The sequence below is a fragment of the Notothenia rossii genome, assembly GCF_949606895.1.
Source record: "Notothenia rossii genome assembly, chromosome: 1".
Classification (NCBI taxonomy): domain Eukaryota; kingdom Metazoa; phylum Chordata; class Actinopteri; order Perciformes; family Nototheniidae; genus Notothenia; species Notothenia rossii.
The window spans coordinates 89,069,857-89,091,338 of record NC_136912.1 but is presented as its reverse complement, the minus strand read 5'-3'; the positions used below and the strand labels follow the sequence as shown (position 1 = coordinate 89,091,338).

Sequence of the window (21,482 nt, the reverse complement as noted above, 5' to 3'; positions counted from 1 at the left end):
TTTCAGCTCGGATCTACTTCCTCAATCAACACGCAGTTATCATTGCAGAATTTGTTAATCTTTGGTCAGGAGATCTGAAATATCACATTTATGGTGTCAGTTATATTTCTCTTGATTCATATTTTCCTGTAAATGTATTTCAAACATGCAGTTGAAATACTATTGTTTAGGTTGTTGATACATGTGATACATTTCTTATCAAGCTTACTGTGTGACCGAGAGAAAGAAAGAGAGAGAGAGAGAGAGCGAGAGAGAATCAGAGCAGAGGAGAATTTACCAGTAAAGATGTCAAGTGTATGTTTTTCTAAGAATATTGCAGTTACTTATTAACCTGGTTAAGTGTCTTGCTCTCCAAATGCTTGTGAAGTTATAATCAGGCATATGTGCTTTGTATGTAGTGCAATTGTGAGTCAATTGTGCTCGAGTGTTTTATTCCTGCTCATGCTTGTGTGCTCTTGAATGTTTCTTTTAATGCCATCAACCTGCCAGAGACTGCATATGAAAATTAGCCTGTTTGACTAAATCTGGCACATTCACATGATGGACTCGGGCGCTCATGTACGTAATGTACATGGTCCCTTCTCAAATAAAATAAAAATTCTAATAAGAAAAGGCCGTTAGAATTGTGTTTATTTATTATTTTAGTCGACAGGTACAGTGCACATTAAAAAAATGCTTCAATTGCGCCGGTTAGCCAAGAGGCCTTTTATGATCTGTAGTCTCTTTTCAGATGTTGCAAAGTGACCCAAAAAATATATTATAAGCAATAGCATTACTCGAGAAAAACAATGTTTTCCTTTAAACCTACATTTGATGCTTTTTGCTCATAATCGTAATGGGATGCAACCGGTTTAACAAGGTAATACAAACCACTGCCTCACCAAGGTGTTTTTAGTGACTGAATTAGCATAAAACAACTTATGAGTAAACAAGAAAAAATAAATGTTAAAATGCATATGTTATATTGTTGAATTTATTACAATAGAGCAGTCCCCCATTATTTGCCTCAAATGCAGCTTAACCATGTCACATTAATACACTTTGAGAGCAGAACAGAACTGGGACCGTTACAGAAAACATTCAAAATGCAGGAATTAAAGCTATAGACACATCCACTGACCTCCACTGTAAACACTGGCCCAAAATGGAGTAAATTAAACAGGTCTAGCCATATACTTGACTTCACACTGTTGAACATTGATAGAAAACACATACAAAATGCACTAATACTTCACATTACTTGAACATGTCGGTATAAAGTAAACGATCAAGTGTGACCGTATAGCTTAACTATCCATCTCTCTTTACTTCTTCAACCAACCTACTGTATTTTCAAGTGTATATTTAGTTTGGAGCAATCATTTCAATGTCAGTCATTTCTCAATATAAAGAAATACAATTGTGAGCACCATGAGGAAAAAAGTCAGTATGTTGTTCCGTCTAGTGGAGATAAGTGAGTATTGCACACACAGGATAAACATCCTTACAATACCTCACCACTGCGTCTTATTTCTGCTTCTTCTTGCTGAGGTAGCTCTGATAATAGAAGTTACTGAAGAGGACGATTAGGGTGACACAGTAGCCGAACACCACCATGTTCATGGCGTCGGGGAAGTCGCAGTCTGCAAACAGGTTGTAGCCGGTGTGCAGGAGGAACAGCACGAACTGCACCTGTTGGAGGGGAAAAGTTCAGATCAGATCACCTTCACAAACAGTCACATTCCTCTGATTCAGATCGGAGATTACTCACGAGCTGCAGAGACGTCAGGTATCTCTTCCACCATAGGTACTTCTGCATGTGAGGGCCGATGGCAGCCAGGCCGTAGTAAGAGTACATCACCACGTGGACGAAGGTGTTGACCAGGCCGATGAAGAACGCTGAGGATGCATTCAGAGCGGCAGTGAGAAATGGGTTTCATTCATTCATTTTAGTGAGTAAAGATGTTTCAAACGTATAGAGAAATGATCCGACTGATAGCAATTGAGTTAGGTACTGTACTGTATGTTAAGAATGTTTGACAGGCAGCTGACACGCGTAGAAAGATGCAATAAGATAAAAAGATTACCGAGTTCATCAGTTCAACTGTTTATGTATAGAGCATTAGACAGTGTGAGGGATGTAAGTAAATATAAATTCATTTTCGTATCATTTTGTTATGTTTTGAGATACCTCATGGATAAAAAAAAGTTTTTAAAAAGTTCATTAACGGTTTGGATGCAAAGACATGTAGCAGACAGTGGCTCAGATTGCAGAAAGAAATATGCAGTATGATAGGATGTTGGATGTTACAGCATCTGTGGTAACTGTTATGAGTTTATAATAGTGTTTTACTCAGATTGTACTTCAGATTATTTTATTTTTTAAATGTGCTTGCAGTATTGCAGTTTATTGCAATATGTTGAACCGTAACCCCTGTATCATTATACTTATTGTGTCTCTATATTGCTTTCAGTAATCGGCTCCATTAATTGAGCTTTTCATACACACCATGGTAAAATCATCTATACAATAGACCAGACAACATTAGACTACTAGAACATCAATAATAATCTTCAGGAGTCACAGAGAAATTATTTTTTGTTAAATATTTGCTGATTGCCTGTGGAATAATACACATTTACGTCTATCTGTTACCGGTAATGTTGGATTAATTCAAAGTAGACTACAATGCTTATACAGGAATATGTCACCCAGGGCACCAGGATGGCTCATGTATTTGTTTTTATACACAAAAAAGTAGAATAAGATATAAGAGAATTTGGCTTCATTACACATTTAATGCTTGTTAAGTTTTTATCTTTTCATTAGAATTGTATAATAACAATATAGAATATCACTACTGCTCTTTCAAATGTCCCTTCACCAAGTCATACAAATATCTGTTTATATATGTATTTACAGCTGTTGACTTACATTGTCCTCCAGCCAAATACTTGACTCCGGACCACCAGTTGGAGACCATGGTAGCGTGGTGGTAAATGTGGAGGAAGGTTAGCTGGCTGTTCTTCTTCCTCAGGATGAAGAAGAGCTGCTCAAAGAGATTAGAAGTTTCATCATTTCAACTCTGACTTTTGAATTGATAGCAGAAACTTCTTCCTTTTTTTAATACCCACCGTGTCACTGAGCTCTATGACCTTAGAGAAGAAGAACCACCAGCAGGCTTTGGCCATCTGGACGAAGGAAACAATGGAGAAAGGTGTGATTTGCATATGTTTAACTTTGAGAAAAAGTTAAATGCATGTTTTATCTTTCAAATTGAACAAAAGCCAGCTGTCTAGTAGAATTTGGTTTCTGTAAATGATGTTCCATATGTAGCTTTTGAAAGACTAAACGTCTGCGTACGCATTAAAGTGAGTGAATTCCTTACCCTCACTGCCAGAGGGCTGTTGCTGTAATCTACCGGCTGGCAGAGGTAGCTGTAGTTCGAGAGCCAGGATGTGACCAGGAACTGGGAAACATTCATACTATAACTTCACATTAAACACTAGCAGGATCACCCTTTATATCAAAGAACAGAAATGTATTTTCCATCACCACTGTGCTCATGATTGACCTAAACACACCTCATAGAACATGTATCCTGACAGGCCGACCATGGAGAAGTTGTAGACGATGAGGATGCCTTTGAGGTCGAGGGGCTCTCTGTGTTTCATTAGACGAGGGCCGGCCCACACCACACACAGGTACAGCAGGAAGATGATGACCACGGGGACCGGGGAGTAGACCAGCAGCCACGGGTCTGTTCTCTTGTCTAAAACACAAGAAAGGACCATTTAGCAAATAAATAAAGAAGCCCTATAATGCTTTTCGGGATTGTTTTCCTTTCCTGTAGAGTGTTATAATGTTTGTGTGCATGTAAATGGTCTGCAAAGGTTAATATCTCTAAGTTCCCTCCAGAGGGAGTTTCCCTCCTACACACTCCCCCCCCCCCCCCCCCCCGTCTGGAACGCTTCCATTAGATTCCTTTGTTTACTTCTGGGAAATAATGACATCACTATGTAACACCCATGCTTCTATTTTCTAGTATTCAAATATATTCTACATGATAAACTAAGGGACGTGACATCTCTAAGCAGACATAATGTGAAAAGAGGACATACAGAACGTCAACAAGTCCCAATAGAGGACTACATGAACCTAGCATAATGGGGCCCCTTTAATCTGTACAGGAAAGCCAGCTTTATACAGGTTTGTCTTGTTTGAATTTAGCACAGAGAACCTGTTGTGTGAATATTCTTTTCAACGGGACACATTTATAAGTGAGCAATTGAGGAAAATTAGAGGGAGTATTCATCTGACAATACATTATGTTCCCTGAGTGTTATAATGTTTGTGTGCATGTAAATGGTCTGCAAAGGTTAATATCTCTAAGTTCCCTCCAGAGGGAGTTTCCCTCCTACACACTCCCCCCCCCCCCCCCCCGTCTGGAACGCTTCCATTAGATTCCTTTGTTTACTTCTGGGAAATAATGACATCACTATGTAACACCCATGCTTCTATTTTCTAGTACTCAAATATATTCTACATGATAAACTAAGGGGCGTGACATCTCTAAGCAGACATAATGTGAAAAGAGGACATACAGAACGTCAACAAGTCCCAATAGAGGACTACATGAACCTAGCATAATGGGGCCCCTTTAATCTGTACAGGAAAGCCAGCTTTATACAGGTTTGTCTTGTTTGAATTTAGCACAGAGAACCTGTTGTGTGAATATTCTTTTCAACGGGACACATTTATAAGTGAGCAATTGAGGAAAATTAGAGGGAGTATTCATCTGACAATACATTATGTTCCCTATCAATCCTATTCCTGTATTTCCACAACATACAGGAGTTACAAGCTAACAACGTTTAATAAATCGGAGTGGGATTGTCATGTAGCATGCCACAAAGAAGTCATTGTGAAGACAAGCTAAGCATCTGCAAACACACACACACACACACACACACACACACACACACACACACACACACACACACACACGTATAGAGACAGCCTTGTTGTGTAAACTGGGAATCTCTTCGACAACTTAGAGAAATTATTTTCGTTTGCTGGAAACCCAGAGACACATTAACTGTAGCTTTTAGATAATAACACAAATCCTCATACCTCCATTTTCTACTATGGTCTGGTGCAGGGACAGGGCACTTTGCCATGCAGAAGCCATCTGGAACATAACAAAAGTTAATGATAAAAATAAGACTATAACATCGGTAACATATAACGGTAAAGCTCCCTGCTGCACACCTCGCAGTTTTTCAATGAGAAACTTCGGGGAGCACGTTGCAGAACCTTTGGCCGCTGCCTGCCGGTGAGTGTTAGCAAAGTTTAGCCTGAAGACCCGATGACCTGCGATGAATGAGTGACAAATGGAGCTCCACACACACCTCTGCTGAGGAGTCTCCAATACACATCAGGAAAATACAAATCACAACAACACAATCAATTAAACTGTAAAAGATAGCGGAGAAAAGTGCTGGCACGACTTTAACCACTTCCGGTTTTTCCTCATTTATCATGATTTCCCCCCACAAAACCCCCCCTTTGTTACACCATCAGCACAGCAGGGGGCGCTGTTCCCTTTCATGGCTTTTATTATTATTTCATCTAATCATTATTATTATAAGTAGTAGTAGAAGCATTATTATTGTCTGGTGAAAAACAAACATTTTTCATGAACTATAAGCACTTTTTTAAAGCACTTTTTTTTGTTATACTTTACTACGACATAGGGGAGAAGGGGGTAAATTAAACCAGTGGGTCAATTGAACCACCCCCTGTAACCAGGCAACGCCTTATAGTTGTAATCACGTGACCAGAAATTATGCAAGCTCCTCCCATTTCTCATTGCCTGTGAAAGAGAGATGCTCATTGTGATCTGGTAAGTAAACATTTGTACAAAAAAACGTTTTTTGCTTGTCAAAGTACATTTTCTAGATGTTGTCATGCCAAAAAAAATATCCAGGTTTAAACACATATATTCTATATGTTGATGTGTTGGCAGCGTATTAAACCATGTGAATCATTAAGCTAAAGGTGACTAGGCTATTTTTTCTAAAATGGTGGCTATGGGGTGAAGTGAACCATGGGCCTTGGGGTAAGCAAGTTTTTCAATGGAGAAATGAATGAAAGTAGGCCAAGTTGATAATAAGAGCTAATTGTAGGCTACATTTAAAGTTGAATTTACACTGTGTTTGATTGGTAAGATGTATGAAATTGTGTTAAAATTTTTAAAAAAAAATCAATCAATTCAATCGAAATTTATATCAAAAATATTTGAAAAACTAAACTTGTATTTGGTTTGTAGTTTATTGTTTATAGTTACCTTTTAAGATTTGTTGTAGGTATGCCCAGGTTTGAACAGGTATGCCCAGGTTGGAACAGTGGTTCAATTTACCCCCTGACCTGGATCAACTTACCCCTAACCCGAGCCACAAGTCCCCTTTTTTTTTTAGAAGTAATATTTTTACTGCCCTTTATCAAATATGAATTCTTATCATTGCCATTGATAGGAGACATCCTGAATTATAGGTGTGTGCTTTCATTTGACTATGTGTCATTTCTCCTTGCTTAGAGGACAGCATAACTAAAAAATGGCTCAACTTACCCCACTCTCCCCTACTTATGAATGACCTTTGGTATTACGTTTTGTATAGAATACAATACTATGACACTTTTTTACTGACAGGCTATACGATGAATCTTTTACAACGTGTTTTTATGATAAACTTTACTTTGACCCTTCATGACATACTTTACTATTTTTTTTAATTACTTTTTGACTTTGAATGTTGACGACATACTACACTGTGACTTTTTATTTATTAAATTATTTATTAACTTTTTATTTGTATGTAAAATGATGGAAGAAGTACTCAGATCATTTACTCAAGTAGAAGAACCAAGACTTCAATGAAGAAATACTGATTTACAAGATACTCAACTAAGAGTATGCAAGTATTACCATCAAATATATACCATGAGTTTGTAATGTGAAAGTACTCATTATGCAGAATAATATGATTGGATTAGTATTCAGAATTGCATAATTGCTGATTGTCCATCAAATGATTAATGTAGATATGGACATTCTTCTATAAAAAGAAATGCATCATTATAACAAAAGAGAACAGATTTGTTTCGATTTATTTGATCAATGACAAAAATATAAAAGCAATCAGAAGATGAACAGTTTATGTGCCTTTGTTTGACATGAAATCTTTTTTATTGCAATAATAAACATGACAGTGAACTTACATACTGTTGGAAAAACACGAGGACTATTCACAATATACTAATAAAAATAAAGTCCTTTCAGGAACATAAACCTTTTAAAGTTTAAAAAACATGATGGCATTTTGTATTTCAATCCCAGTAATAGGACCACAATGAAACCAATATGGCAACACACTGTAGTGCTGATGCGTTGACATTAAAAAGGCACGTTTCCTGATAAGGCACCATGGAGGACTTTGACACTCAAACCTCTCAAGGCTCGTCTTTGACCTTGTTGAAGAAGGAGCTGAGAGAGAGCTGTCTGCCCCCGCTGGTAGCCGAGCTCACTTTGGCTTTTTTGGAGGAATTTGGTTTCTTGTCATTCTTTGTGCCGGTGTGCCTCTGCCTCTTCCCTTCCTGAGTGAGACCAGTAGAAACAAAACAATAAAGGTGGAATCTAGGATTATAGAATAAGATCATTTGTGATAAATTATATATACAGACGTTTACTTACCTCAGAGTTTCGTTCTTTTTGACCGTCCACAGAATCATAAAGCTTCACAATCTGCAGGAGAGTAAACGTTGATGTTTATCCCATTTATTGTGCACATGCCGGGACAACTTCCGGAAACAAACGCAACAACTACAACTTCCCTTTACATTTCCGAAACTCACTGTAATAATCACATTACATTTAGCTGATGCTTTTATCCAAAGTGACTTACAATAAGTGCATTCGACCAAGAAGATACAAACTTTGAATAAAACAGAATCATATAAGTACATCAGGTTTCATAGAGCCAAAACATTTCAAGTGCTACTCAACTGGCTTTAGATAAGCCAGTCCTTTGTTACGGTACGTCTACACTACAGGCATCAAAAAATGCTTTAAACGCTTCGCCCATTCACTTGAATGGCGTGACGTAGAAGATTTTTAATCTTCGGCGAACTGCATTGTGGGGAGCATGGCATGGCTTTGCAAGCATCACGAGCATCTTCAACTTTTGAGGCTCGATGCTTGGCATCAGCCAATCAAATTCCGTTTATGCAAATCCCGCCAGTGCAAGCTCAGCCAATCAAACCGCGTGCAAGCTGGGAGAGCCAGACCGCAGTTCATTTCCTCATATTCCAAACGAGATATTACGGTAGCAAATCACCCGGTTCTTTACGACCGGAACTATTTACCGGGATACAAACCGGAGGAACCAGGCATGGAGGGAGGTGGCAGACACAGTGGGTGAAACTGATAGTTTTTTCGCCTGTTTGGAGAGTTTATATCCAGTTTACTTCGTTTTAACATTGCTATTGCTTTGTATGTCGGGGGCGGGAGATTCATGTGATTGGTTGCTCGCAAAAAATCGCCAAGCTTCAGACACGCCCAGCTTCAAGATTTTTTCATGCCTGTAGTGTAGACGGGCCGTTAGTATATAAGTGCTTTGTTAGTAATTCTATCGCTCGAAGTGGAGTCGAAAGAGATGAGTTTTCAGTCTGAAGAAGATGTGTAGGCTTTCTGCTGTCCTGATGTCAATGGGGAGCTCATTCCACCATTTTGGAGCCAGGATAGCAATAACAATAAAAAGGCAAGATGTCCTTTTAATGGTTAAGACGTTTTTTTTACTAACTGCAGCTCCAAATAGCAGCATGATATCGGGGGAACATTTCAGTTAAAATCACTGAAATCCTTGGAACAGAAAAACAATTTAAACACCGGAAAAACATGTTTTCTGTAATCTATCAGTTACTATCAGTGGGGCTGAACACAAACTGTGTAAACAAATTACAAACCTTTTTCACTCCTGTGGACACAGCAGCTTCCTGCAGGGCGGACCGGCTGAGCCACCGAGCATTTTCAGTGTGTGCGTCAGCATCCTTCAAACACACACTGTGGACCACGTATGTCTGGTGGATGTGGGAGAAGATGTGAACCACCTGCAGACAGCCAATGATCCGTCAGAGGGTGGTTACAGAGCTGCGGAAATACTTTATTTGCATTCAAGAATAAATATGTATAAGTGGTGAACTTCAGGCGTACCTCTCCCACATACTGGAACATGTTTTCTGTCAGACGGGTTCCCAGTTTCCCGCTGATCTGAGCACACAGCGCCCTCCTCTGTTTCAGATCAGAGCTCTTCTCCTCCAGCAGGAGATTTGGAAACTCCCATAAACCTGCCAGCAAACCTGTAACACACACACACACACACACACACACACACACACACACACACACACACACACACACACACACACACACACACACACACACACACACACACACACACACACACACACACAGCCCACCCAAGTAGATTCATTTTAATGTTGCAGATAGTGAATGTCAGCTTGTGAATTTCTCGCTTGCAGATTAACCCTAAAAATGACACGATCATATATTTGTTGATTATATTTTCTATTGTAAATGTAAATCCACAAAGTATTTAAAGTTATCGAACAATCGCAGGTGTGTAAATAGCACCATTTTAACCCTCTATTGGTAGTGGAGTAGAAGTATAAAGTGGCAGAAAATGGAAAATACTCACGTAAAGTAAAAGTACATCACTATTTTATTTCAGTACAGTACTTAAGTAAATATACCTAGTTACTTTCCAACATTGCATTTGTGTATTTAGTCTTTTTTTTGTTTTTTTTAAGTGTACCTGAGCTAAAGTTGAACTAAAATCTTCAAATCCCATTATAAAAAATGAACACCGATGTGAATAATAAAAACAAAAACAGCCAAATGAATTAATTCTACAAGAACTGGACCAAAAGCTTTCTGTTCATATCTGCCTTTTTTTGGTTGATCCAAAAAGGGAAGTGAGATCAGCGTTTCATTTTATTACCAAATCAAATCAAGTTTTATTTATATAGCACATTGTTAAAACGATTTTTGGTTGAGCCAAAGTGCTGTACATATAATAATTACCTTACAGTAAATACAACAGCACAATTAGTGCAGAATATCAGTATGAGAAAAAACGACACCCTCTGACCTTAGACCCTCACATCGTACAAGGAAAAACTGATCAGACTGGAGACCCTTCACAAACAGGTCCCCCATTAGTGCACAGACCTTTGTTGGGCCTCTGTGTGAGCAGGAACTCGTCCTCGCCCCCCTCTCCAGGTCGGATCACCACACAGGTCAGAGTTCGCTCGACTCGAGGCGGCTTCTTCGCCGGCTTCCTGGGGAAGTTCTGAACGCCCAGCGCATCGTCCCAGGGCTCCGAGGGACAGAGAGGACACGTCCCGCTGTTCGCTGAGTGGAGAAGAGAAGGTACTTTGAGATACACGGTACATTATGAGCCATCCAGGACTCCATGTATCTGGAGCAAACTCCCAGGAAACTGCAACTCTCACTGCTTTGAAATCCTGGCTGTTCTTTTTGCTGCTGCCTTTGATTAAATCCAATAACTGTTCATATCTCACAGTGCACTGTAACTTTTACTCCTGTATTGTAAACCTGTATTAATTATTTTTTGCGTGTTTTATTTGTATTTTATCAGCTTTTTAATGACTGTTTTAAATGTATTTACAGTTGGACAGAGTCACTGTGTTACTAAAATGTTAAGAGTAGCTGTTTCAAACTTTCTACTGTTAGAGTAGTTTAGGTGGGTTAATAAACAACACACTATGTGTAGTGAAAGAGAGAAATGGTTAGTCTCTCCCAACTTCTATGATATCATGACCACATGAAGGGGTCTGAGGGGGGGTAAGAGGACACTCACCACAGTCCTCTATGTCAGGCAGGCTGGCCGGCTTCCTGTCCTGCTTCCCCAGCAGCTTCCTGGAGTTCTTCTCTTGTTTGACATGAACCTGCAAATTCAAAGAGCAATTGTTCACCTTTTCACTATGGTAAACAGAGATGGCAAAAGTACACACATCCTTTACTCAAGTAGAAGTAGAGATACTCGTGTTTAAAAATACTCTGGTAAAAGTAGAAGTACTGACTAAACTTCTTTAGTCAAGAAGTATGGGCTTCGAAATGTACTTAAGTAAAAAGTACCCATAACTCCCAGCTGTTTTAAAGAGTACCTGACCTCCCTTTATATTAATAGAACAATAATGTCATTGTTAGCTAATGAATGTTTCCATGCTGGACAACGACAACATGACAACGTTTTCATTGGTTCCTCTTCTTTAGAGAAGACCAGGAAATGATGGATACACGGATCATGTTCAAATCAATAGGCACGCAATGACTCTAAATAATAATGACCACGCCACCAAACACACATTCAGACTAAAGGAACCAGCCTGTTTGGAAAATGTAAGAAGTAGAAAGTACACGTATGTTTTAAAAATGTAAGAAGTAAAAATAAAAAGTTGTCAAAAAATAAGTAGTGGAGTAAAGTACTGATACCAGAAAAATGTACTTACAGAGTATGTGTACAGTAACAAAGTATTTGTACTTCCCACCTCTGATGATAAATATTCTATATTATGACTTCTTTAATTTAACAAACGGAAGCACAAACTTTACTTTTCATTTTGATTTATGTATGCAGTGGTAGAAAAAGTACGCATATCATTTACCTAAGTAGAATATGTAATACTACAGTGTAGAAATACTTTGTTATAGCCATTTTCATTTCATTATTATGGTCTGAATGTTAGCCTTAATAATGATATAAGGATTTAGATTAAACTCTTAATTAATCATGTATTTTTGTGAGTCACACTATGGTTTAAAATATATTCATTTAAGGCTCACTCATTTGTTATCAAATGTGCGTCAGTATCACGTGCATGGCTGAATGCCTATATATGGTAGGTTAATAGGACACAGCTGATTGGGATGAGACGGGGGAGCGGTAAAGTCTTTTGACCGTGTTCTTTTTGTTCTTTTTTGGATACTGATAACTTAGTAACTATGAAGTGAGGAACTGTGTCTTCCTGTTTGGATCAATTAATAAAGCTGACCTGATTCAGCAACGATCTCCCTGCTACATTTGTTTGGAACCAAAGAGAGGCGCGTCAAAACCCATAACCCCGACAGAGGTGGCTATTAAATGTAGACAAGGATTAAAACGCTACCACATACTCTGTTCTGCATTCAAGTAAAGCTATCAACATCTGGATCCTTCTCACCTTGTGGTAGGAGTGGCAGTGCGACTGAACGGGACACCGGCTGCACAGCGGGCCCTTGGGGGTGCAGACTCGGGCCCCCAGCTCCATCATGGCCTGGTTAAAGTCCCCGGGCCTCTCAGGGTCCACCAAAGTATTTGCTAAACTCCTGAAATAAAGCAGAAAGAACACATATCAAACTCCAGGTATAATAGAAGAGCATAACGCAGATGTACAGTTGGCAAGGAGGGACTCCACAGGTTACAAAAAGAAGTCGCTTAAAAAATGAACCTTTTCCTTGTTGTGAATATTCAACATGAGTCAACAATAAAGTAAATAGATGTTCTTCTGTGTTTTCTTATCTATTGCCCTGCTATTGCCTAAAGCCCGCGTCACACTGTCCCGAAATTGACACCCGATGGACACACGAATATGGAATTGTGAATTTCGCACGAAGATGGCCCCGAACCACACACGAAGGGAACATTTACATTACATTTAAGACCTAGATACAACTGCAACAAAAGTAACAAAAACAATTATGTTAAAGTATTATGATACTGTACTGATATTTTCAGACTTTGTTCTTTACTTTATCCGTCTTTATATGTAGAAGATATTACGTTTTCTCCGTCATGTTGTTTCCATAGCAACAACAACTTACTGTCAAGTCGCCTTCAAAATAATATATAATATCCTTTTCAGTTTCACAGAACACAAATTGGGCTATTTACATAATATGTTTACATGATTTTGTTGTGCAATAAAACAACCAGATCGACATGCGATAAAGGAAATGTTCAAATTCGGCTCTGATCGTAGCAACATCGGGACATTCGTGAGGGCATCTTAAGCCATCGTACGACCGCCGGTGGAGTTACTCAGGCTCCGGCAGCAACTTCGTGAGCGGTGGCAAATCTTTGGCATGCCAAAAAATTGCAAAAGGACCTTGCGAAGGTTCATTTTCGGGTTGAATTCGTGTGTCAATTTTGCCCTTCGTAAGGCCATCGTGAGGGCATCTTGTTATCTTGGTGCCATCGGGCATTCGCCCCGATCAGAGTGAGGGCGAATACCCGATGGCACTGATGATGACACGAAGATGACACGATTTGACAAGATGCCCTCACGAGTGCCTTATGAAGTTGCCGCTCACGAAGTTGCTGCCGGAGCCTGAGAAACTCCACCGGTGGTCATACGATGGCTTAAGATGCCCTGACGAATGGCCCAATGTTGCTACGATCAGAGCAGAATTTGAACATTTCCTTTATCGTGTGTCCATCGAGTGTCAATTTCGGGACAGTGTGACGCAGGCTTAAAGGAGGTTTAACATAATCCGTTTTCAACTGAATGCAGAGATAAAGCCTCAGCAGGTGAAGCAAGATATCTGACAAAGATTACATGTATCTGTATTTCAGTAATACAAAAAAGTATGACAGTGGTAGGAACACAGGGGAGGCCAGCATACTTTCCTCTCATGTCTTATCAACAAAGGGAGTCAAATCAAACTGACTTCAGAGATGACAAACACGAGACAGATTACCAAAATGATACCGAAAGAAATTAGGTGAAAGTTCACTGCGGGGTTCATAGAGTTTACACAAAAGACAACATTTTAATAACACTTCTGATTTAATTTATAACTTCAGTAAACATTATTCTAATGCATTTCAAGGTCTCAATCGCTACTTTCACGTATTTTGTTATACAGCATGATGCTTATTTTGTAAAAGTAAAATAGAATTAGAGGTAAACAGCTGCGAGGCTACCATGGGATTAACAGGTTGCTACCACAGTGTTTTCCGGTTTGAGGGACTTCAAACTATAACAGTGTTTTCAGCTCATGAAAGCGAATTGCAAGTTTGCCAAAATGTCCAAATCATATTCCAAAAAACGATGTTTGACGACACGGTGACCCCGCCCACTTCTTTAAAACAGGTAATGGCTCGGATCGAGGTCAGAGTTCATCATACTTGAGGATATTAGTTTGAAGTTTAGTCTCACTGTTGGGGAAATCTGTTCCTAGGCCCATAACTTCGACCCAGTTTATCAGTTTCAAGTTTCAAGGCTTTTATTGTCATGTGTAAATAGATACAGTGTAGTTATGTGTTACTGCCCTCACTGAGCACAGGAACCTGTAGCCTTGGCTGCTTTGCTCTCAGTGTTTTGTCTCCCTGTTCCTGCCTGTTGGCGTTAGCTGATAGAGGTTATAGTGCTTTATCTTGTTATGCACAATGTTGATTATTCTCCGAGAGATCTTCAGAATTGGTTTGGCAACCGCTATGACACCTCGTGGCTGCAGGACATGTTTTGTGAATTCTCCGGCCGAAGCTCCAAATAAACCGTCAGTGTTTGCCATCAGAGTTCCTGCTCTCCCCGTGTCTCTCTGAGTCTCCATTGCTTCAGAAGTTTCCATCACACTCACCAGAGAGCCTCTGTCACTGCAGAACTGGTGCTGTCAGCGCCGACGGCCCGCAGGCGACACAGCACCCGAATCAAGTTGCCATCCACTGCTCCGGTTACCTAGGCAACAGAGATATTTTCAGTCATCAGTGATAAACGAGGCAGTAACACTATTAAAATGTTGCTTTGGACTACCTTATTTCATGGTTTTATAAGAGTTTTGAATGTTTTGTTTTGTCTGTATATATCCTAAAATCAAAACAACCAAAAACAGGAATCACATAGCCACAGGTAACTATACTAGGGCTAGGCAACACTTTCAAAATACTATTTTTTCTATTTCCTAACCAATTCCATCCAACAGTATTTGACTTTTTAGGTTGGAATATAATAATACAATGTTTTAAGATTTAAAGTCTCTCCTGTTTTGCCAGGAAAAACCATCCTGACTTTACTGACTGTTTTTTAGAGTCAGATCTCAACATCAGGAATGCAGGTAAGATCATTTGTGAGGAAATTACACATCTGCTGAAAGACTTTAAGACCGTTTTCTACCCTTTTTTAAGTGTGGATTTCAGAAATCATGCTCTAAGAGACTCAAGGTAACACAGTTGTAAACTATTACAATAAATAGGAAAAAGTAGGCGTGTCTGAAGCACACCTGACCCAGTGCTATCGAGCCCACGGCTGCAGCGGTGTAGCGCCCCACTCCAGGAAGCTGCTTCAGCAGACTGTCCACGGTGCGAGGCATCTGGCCCTTCAGCTCCGACACCACCTAACAACAAGGAGAGACAATGAACAACATTCAATATTTCATACCGAGTAATTATGACCTGCAACTTTAAGGGTATGCCTTTTTATAAATATTTGCACTAAGTTTAGACTGAATGCAGAATGTTTTAGAACAGAGGTGTCCAAACTTTTTTCACCGAAGGGCACATACAGAAAAAATATAAGAAGATCTGGGCCGCTCACTAGAGGTGAGGTGTATTGCCTCATAAGTTAAATTATAACTTAGCAAAATCAATCAAATGTAAGTAAATTATTCTTGATACTTTAATCTGCTTTAAGAAAAAACAGCCTAGATCCCAGCTCTCCATAGGGTTTCATTTATTTTGTTGGCAGTTCATCCCTTAAAACAGAAGCCTCAGATTACTTATAAGGGGAAGGGTCTATTTCAAGCTTGTTAGGTAAATAAGTTATTGGGTCTTTTTTCTCATCAACTAAGATTTTTTAGAAAATGTTTTCAAACTTAATTGACTGAATTTATTTTAAAAGTTGGCTTATTAACACATGAATACTTTGTAATATTTGTTTACATATATCTTTAACAAGTACAATACAAGACAAGCACAAGTTTCATTTGTGGGCCATACTCCATTATACTTTCAGAATTTGCTCAGGGCCATAGTTTGGACACCCCTGTTTTAGACTATGATGCTGAGACTTGTCACAGAAATGTTTGATATAAAAAACACAACACAGACCTTTTGAGCTCCTTCATGCAGTCGTCTTCCTCTGGAGTAGTAGCCAAGACCCGCCCACATCTGGTTCACTTCCTACAAATAAAAGGAAATTATTACATTTCAATTCAAATCAAGACATTTCAAAAATCCCTTCAGTTTCAGGGACTGCTTTAGTAATCACCTCTAGAGTAGCAGTTGCAAGATCCTGCACCGTGGGCCACCGCTGGAACACAATCAAAGCAAGAGGTACAATTACAAATAATGCATGCAATGTACATCACAGTAATACATATAACATGTGTGCTTCACTTCAAAAGTTGATTTTGTGTCACTGGTTAGCAACAATATTGATTCCTACTTAAGAAGACTGAAAAATGCTCTTCCTAATTGGGATTATTTGTTCAGTCTAGCATACGACAAGAATGCAACCATATTTGAATATACACATGATAAAGCAGAGATAACGCTAGTGGAAACAAGGAAAAGATTAAAAAAAACATGCCACACTTGTCCCCAGTGAGGCACAGGGTAAATATATCACTAGGACTCTAATGTCATAAACAGCTTGAAGACGCCTACCTTCATCCATTTGTTGTAGTAGTTTATTACTGTAGCAACTTGGGTCTGTTGCAGCATGATTTCTGAAACCCACACTGAAAAGAAAGAGACCAATCTGATTTATAACCCGTGTCAGCAGCAGTGTAAGATGTGTCATTTTGACAGGAATCCTCTTGTTACCTGCATATGTCCTGATGTTGAGGTCTGACTCCGTCACTGCCTGTTGGAGACAAACAAGAAGGGAGTCAGTTAAATAAGTCCGATTTGTTTTACATGTGCAAAGGCTGGGTACTGTAGCTTGATATAAGGATTGTTTTTGCAATATTTGGGATTCGTAGAATATTATATTGAAGGAATAATTGTATAAAGCCATGGCATAACAGAAAAGGACATTTAAAAATCTCACAACATTTTATAATCATAATTCAAGTGAAAAAGTCAAATAATGCTTTTGAATTGAGGACATTTAACAGATGATATTTGGAGTATTTTGCATATTGATTTAAGTTTAAGATAAAAACGGAGACAAGAAATACACAATCAAGTAACCTCAATGATAAAAGCAATATGGTGAAAATGAAAAAGCAGCTTTCATGAACGTTAAGTAAACTCATGTCTGAACCAAACTGACCACAGCTCTTCCCAGGCTCTTAATGATACAAAAATAACCATATACATGAACTTTGTGAACTAAAATACTACATTTCTTGTCCACCAGTGAAAGAAGGTGTCTCTTTACCAGAGTCCTCCAGGGCAGCTCTCTCTGCTCCTGGTCGTACCAGCAGAGCAGCTGAGAGCGCAGCCGCTCAACATCTGCAGGGTCAGGGAACGTGTGGAACGTGGACCGAGGAGAGGAGGGGTCTGTGGATTTCTCTGGAAGGCCAAAAACATAATTCAGTCAAATCACACTTTTAACAACAAGGTAGATTACACTGATGTTAAATAAGATGTTGATACAAATCCCAGAGTTGTTCAAATATCCAGAGAAGAAACGTCAAAAGAATAGATGTTCTGAACAGACCCTTTGAAACTCCCTCCAGGACCCCCAAGGGAATAGTTTAATTTCACTATTTGGTTATACACTATATGTGAGCCAAAATGTGATGGGAAATACAGCAGTGCATTTTTGCTTTATTGGGGGGGTCTGGGGGGGTCCGAAAACCAGTCAGTATCTGGTGTGAGGGTTAGGGTTAGGGTTATGTTGTGAATCGAGTGGCCCATGGTGGTGGTGGGGTTATGGTATGGGCAGGCGTATGTTATGGACGATGAACACAGGCCACTCGATTCACAACATTACCCTAACCCTAATCCTAACCCTCACACCAGATACTGACTGCTTTTCGGACCCCCCCAGACCCCCCCAATAAAGCAAAAATGCATGTTTCAGAGTGGCCTTTTATTGTGGCCAGCCTAAGGCACACCTGTGCAATAACCATGCTGTCTAATCAGCATCTTGATATGCCACACCTGTGAGGTGGGATGGATTATCTCAGCAACGGAGAAGTGCTCACTATCACAGATTTTTTCAGATTTGTGAACAATATTTGAGAGAAATTGTTATTTTGTGTATGTAGAAAATGTTTTAGATCTTTGAGTTCATCTCATGAAAAATGGGAGCAAAAACAAAAGTGTTGCGTTTATATTTTTGTTCAGTGTACTTTGTAAAAGTTATATCCTCACCTACAGTACTGTATATAGCTCTGCTCTCAATTATGCCTAACAACCAAAATCACGACTCCTTCAGACAAAATCTTATCAAATGGATTTCTGTGATCTAATATTCAATTTAAGGGGTCCTTGACGGAAAAGGATGAGGACCACTGTCCTGGTTCATGAGTACATTTTAAGGTAATGCTTCATACTGTATAAAATGCTTAAAAAAATAATTGAAAGACCATGTATCTGTTGTTTTATAAATGTTTTTGCCTTTTCTCTATATACAGTACAAACAGTCATAAAATGTTTAAATGGAATTTTCCTATCTTATTTTTATACGCGTTATTTTGTTAGTACATGTTGTTTTTACATTATTTTATTTAATCTTTTGCATATGTATCTTGTGTTTTATATGAAATTGTGATTTTTAACATTATTTAGATGGATACTCCAAATAAGCCATCATTGTATAATTTGTTATGAGTTACGTTTGTGAATTTATAAATTGTTCAAAACTATTAAAAAAAGTTATAAATACATAAAAACAATTCAGAATGTATTCTCGGTTAAAGTGTGACATTTAAAAGGATTAATGTGGGCTCAGTAGGTACTTAGTTGATTGATTCTTATATGGTGGTTACTACAATAATGTAGAAATGTACACATTAAATGGCAATATTTAATAACTGGCTGTTACTGGATTGCATTACATCATGCAAGTGTTGCTTTTAATGTGCACTGTTCGTGTTATACAGAGATTTTACAAGTACAATTAGTTCTTCCATAACATCTCTATGCAGACTTCAGGATGTTGCGCACAAACATCGATCTGTTTCATATTCACTATATTAAAGTGGATAAAGTTAGAACTCAAAGTGTCTGTCTTCTAACAAGTATAATAAGTATATCATAAGTGAGGCATCAACAGAGCAGCCCACCTTCTTTCACAGCTGTCGTTGACCTCTTCCTCTTTGGAGTTGGTGTTTCCACCATCTCCAGTCCGACTCTCTTCCCTTTAGTCATCGCTGAACGTAGCTTGCTCATTTCAAATCACCGCATGTACAGTATTGACTTATTTCATGTGTCTGCAAACAGAAACAGCACTCATGTTTACTTCACGTTAGCTCCCGCCACGTTCAGGGACGAGTCGCTGCTCGTCCAATCCGCTTTGAGTAAAGAGGCAATGTGCGTATGACGCTATGTCCGGTGGGCGGCTCAAGATCTAAATTATTATCAAAGGGAGTCTGGTTGTGCAATTAAATGATAAGAAAAATAAAATGATTTAAAGATTTGAAATGTTTATATTAAAACAACAAGGGGGGTCCCTCTAAAACTGGCCAACCCGACAGCCCCACCGTCCCTTGTCGTTTACTGATGTTTTATTTGTGTTATTATTTATTGTATTTTTTAATATTTTGTATTATTATTATTATCATATTTGTATTATTGTTTTTTTATTTTCTTATTATATTTTAATAATATTTCATAGGAAATTGTATTGTTATTATTTTTATTTATTGCATTGTTTTTATTATGCTGTTTTGTATGATTATTATTTCATTTATGTACTTTCTTAATTTATTGTTTGTTTTTATAATATTTGTTTGCATTTTTTTATTTGAATTGTTATATTTTATTTATTTATTATTTGTTTTTTCGTACTATTATTTTATTTATTGTTATTAAAGGTATTATGTATTAGTATTCCAACGCTTTGGTAGTTCTACTGAAGTACAAGATCTGAGTACTTCTCCCACCTCTGACTATTCACCCTTGGAGGCATTTTAATTGGTGCATATTAAAAATAACACCCCCCAAAAAACTAAGGAAACATTTTTGCAAATGCTTTGAGAAACACAGTGAAAACAATCTCCAAATTACAGCTGAGAATCAAGTGTGTAAAGCAAACTTATAAATGAAGTGTATTAAAACTGTCCATGTATAATCACAGAGTGCAACTCAACATTCAATCACATCTAAAGTCATATTTGATAAGAATGTTTTAATAATTCCATAATAAAACTAATTAGTAAGCAAATTAGGAACTTAAAGGTGGGGTAGGTAATTTTGAAGAAACCAGCTCGAGTGCGCTAGAATTTGAAAATACACAGCCAAAAAAATCTGCCACTTCCGTACAGAGCCCCTCCTCCAACACACACGAACGTGCACATGGCCAATGAGGGCACGAGATAAGTTTGTGCACATATGGAAGGCTGACAGGCAGGTAGGCCATCCAGTTATTTTAGCCGGGTCGGCTAAAATGATTGGTCGTGCTTTTTGCAGTACCACAGCTTCCACAGATGACATTTCTTAATGGATTTATTGTCAAAGCATTTAAGATATTCATTGCTATCGGGATGATAAGAGCATTCCATGGAATATAACAAAAAGTGTTTCTGAAATAAATTACATACCCCACCTTTTACCGCCTTGAAATTACATACTAACAATATTTACCAAAATGTTATGATTTAATAATCTGCCTGACTTCTGAATCACTTTTTTTCAGCCTTCAGAGTTGTCCCCAAACCAAACTGGAATGCAAAAATATACAAGAAAACAAGGAAAAAGTTATTATTATCACATAGTATAGGCAACTGAGGAAAAATACGAAAAATCATATTATAAATACCAACATTACCTTCAGTTATGTTAACCTTATTAGTTAACAGGATTTCTGCTTGTGTTTCATCCATATTCATGTACAAAGTGTCAGCTTGGTTCTGTAGAAAGACAGGGATTCAATCTGTTTATACTGATATATTAATAATGTGATTCAGTGAGTTATTAAAGCTTACCATAAAAGCTGCAAACAGTGTGCTGCCGATGCCTCTCTGCACATGTTCCTCAATATTTGGGAATGAGCGGACAAAGTGCTACGCAAAGAAGACAGAATAAGTGTGTGTGTGAGAGAGCAAATGAATACAATTGATGTCTGTCTGAAAGCTTGTATGTACCTTCAAGGCCAGACTGGCTTGTATTTGGGCATCGGTGTGTTCCCTGTTACCCATAGCGTACAGAAGACGTTGGATCACTCCGAGAGAGAGAAGCTCACGAGAAACTTCTTGACTGTCTTCAGCTAGCAAGCTTTAACACATTAAACACCATTAAATACATATCCT

At 38.5% G+C, this 21,482-nt stretch overlaps 2 protein-coding genes across 2 annotated transcripts; both read right to left on the bottom strand.

Moving 5' to 3' along the window:
• Window positions 1–618: 618 nt before the first annotated feature.
• On the bottom strand, window positions 619–19,517 carry mutyh (mutY DNA glycosylase). Its single transcript, XM_079650874.1, has 23 exons — window positions 19,299–19,517; window positions 17,444–17,577; window positions 16,885–16,924; window positions 16,726–16,799; window positions 16,328–16,369; window positions 16,168–16,239; window positions 15,342–15,455; window positions 14,703–14,800; window positions 12,305–12,449; window positions 10,942–11,029; window positions 10,290–10,472; window positions 9,252–9,397; window positions 9,005–9,148; window positions 7,734–7,784; window positions 7,496–7,636; window positions 5,252–5,332; window positions 5,114–5,171; window positions 3,565–3,752; window positions 3,369–3,449; window positions 3,115–3,171; window positions 2,915–3,029; window positions 1,751–1,878; window positions 619–1,671 (listed from the first exon to the last, which is right to left on the bottom strand). Exons 1-23 carry the CDS (start codon window positions 19,402–19,404, stop codon window positions 1,507–1,509), a joined length of 2,451 nt encoding a protein of 816 aa, XP_079507000.1. The 5' UTR covers window positions 19,405–19,517; the 3' UTR covers window positions 619–1,506.
• Window positions 19,518–20,410: 893 nt separating this feature from the next.
• armh1 (armadillo like helical domain containing 1) lies at window positions 20,411–21,442 on the bottom strand. The gene is made up of 4 exons (XM_079656626.1): window positions 21,318–21,442; window positions 21,159–21,236; window positions 21,002–21,083; window positions 20,411–20,894 (listed from the first exon to the last, which is right to left on the bottom strand). Exons 1-4 carry the CDS (start codon window positions 21,369–21,371, stop codon window positions 20,866–20,868), a joined length of 243 nt encoding a protein of 80 aa, XP_079512752.1. The 5' UTR covers window positions 21,372–21,442; the 3' UTR covers window positions 20,411–20,865.
• Between the last annotated feature and the right edge of the window lie 40 nt (window positions 21,443–21,482).

Bases quoted from the DNA above. Each gene is read 5' to 3' on its own strand.
- mutyh (XM_079650874.1), bottom strand. From the start codon at position 19,404: ATGAGCAAGCTACGTTCAGCGATGACTAAAGGGAAGAGAGTCGGACTG. The intron at 3,753-5,113 runs GTATGAGGATTT...CTTGTGTTTTAG, and splicing joins GACCATAGTAGAAAATGGAG to ACAAGAGAACAGACCCGTGG. The intron at 3,172-3,368 runs GTAAGGAATTCA...TCCTTCGTCCAG, and splicing joins ACAGCCCTCTGGCAGTGAGG to ATGGCCAAAGCCTGCTGGTG.
- armh1 (XM_079656626.1), bottom strand. From the start codon at position 21,371: ATGGGTAACAGGGAACACACCGATGCCCAAATACAAGCCAGTCTGGCC. The intron at 21,237-21,317 runs GTACATACAAGC...TTCTTTGCGTAG, and splicing joins AAGCCAGTCTGGCCTTGAAG to CACTTTGTCCGCTCATTCCC. The intron at 20,895-21,001 runs GTAATGTTGGTA...TTTGCATTCCAG, and splicing joins TAAGGTTAACATAACTGAAG to TTTGGTTTGGGGACAACTCT.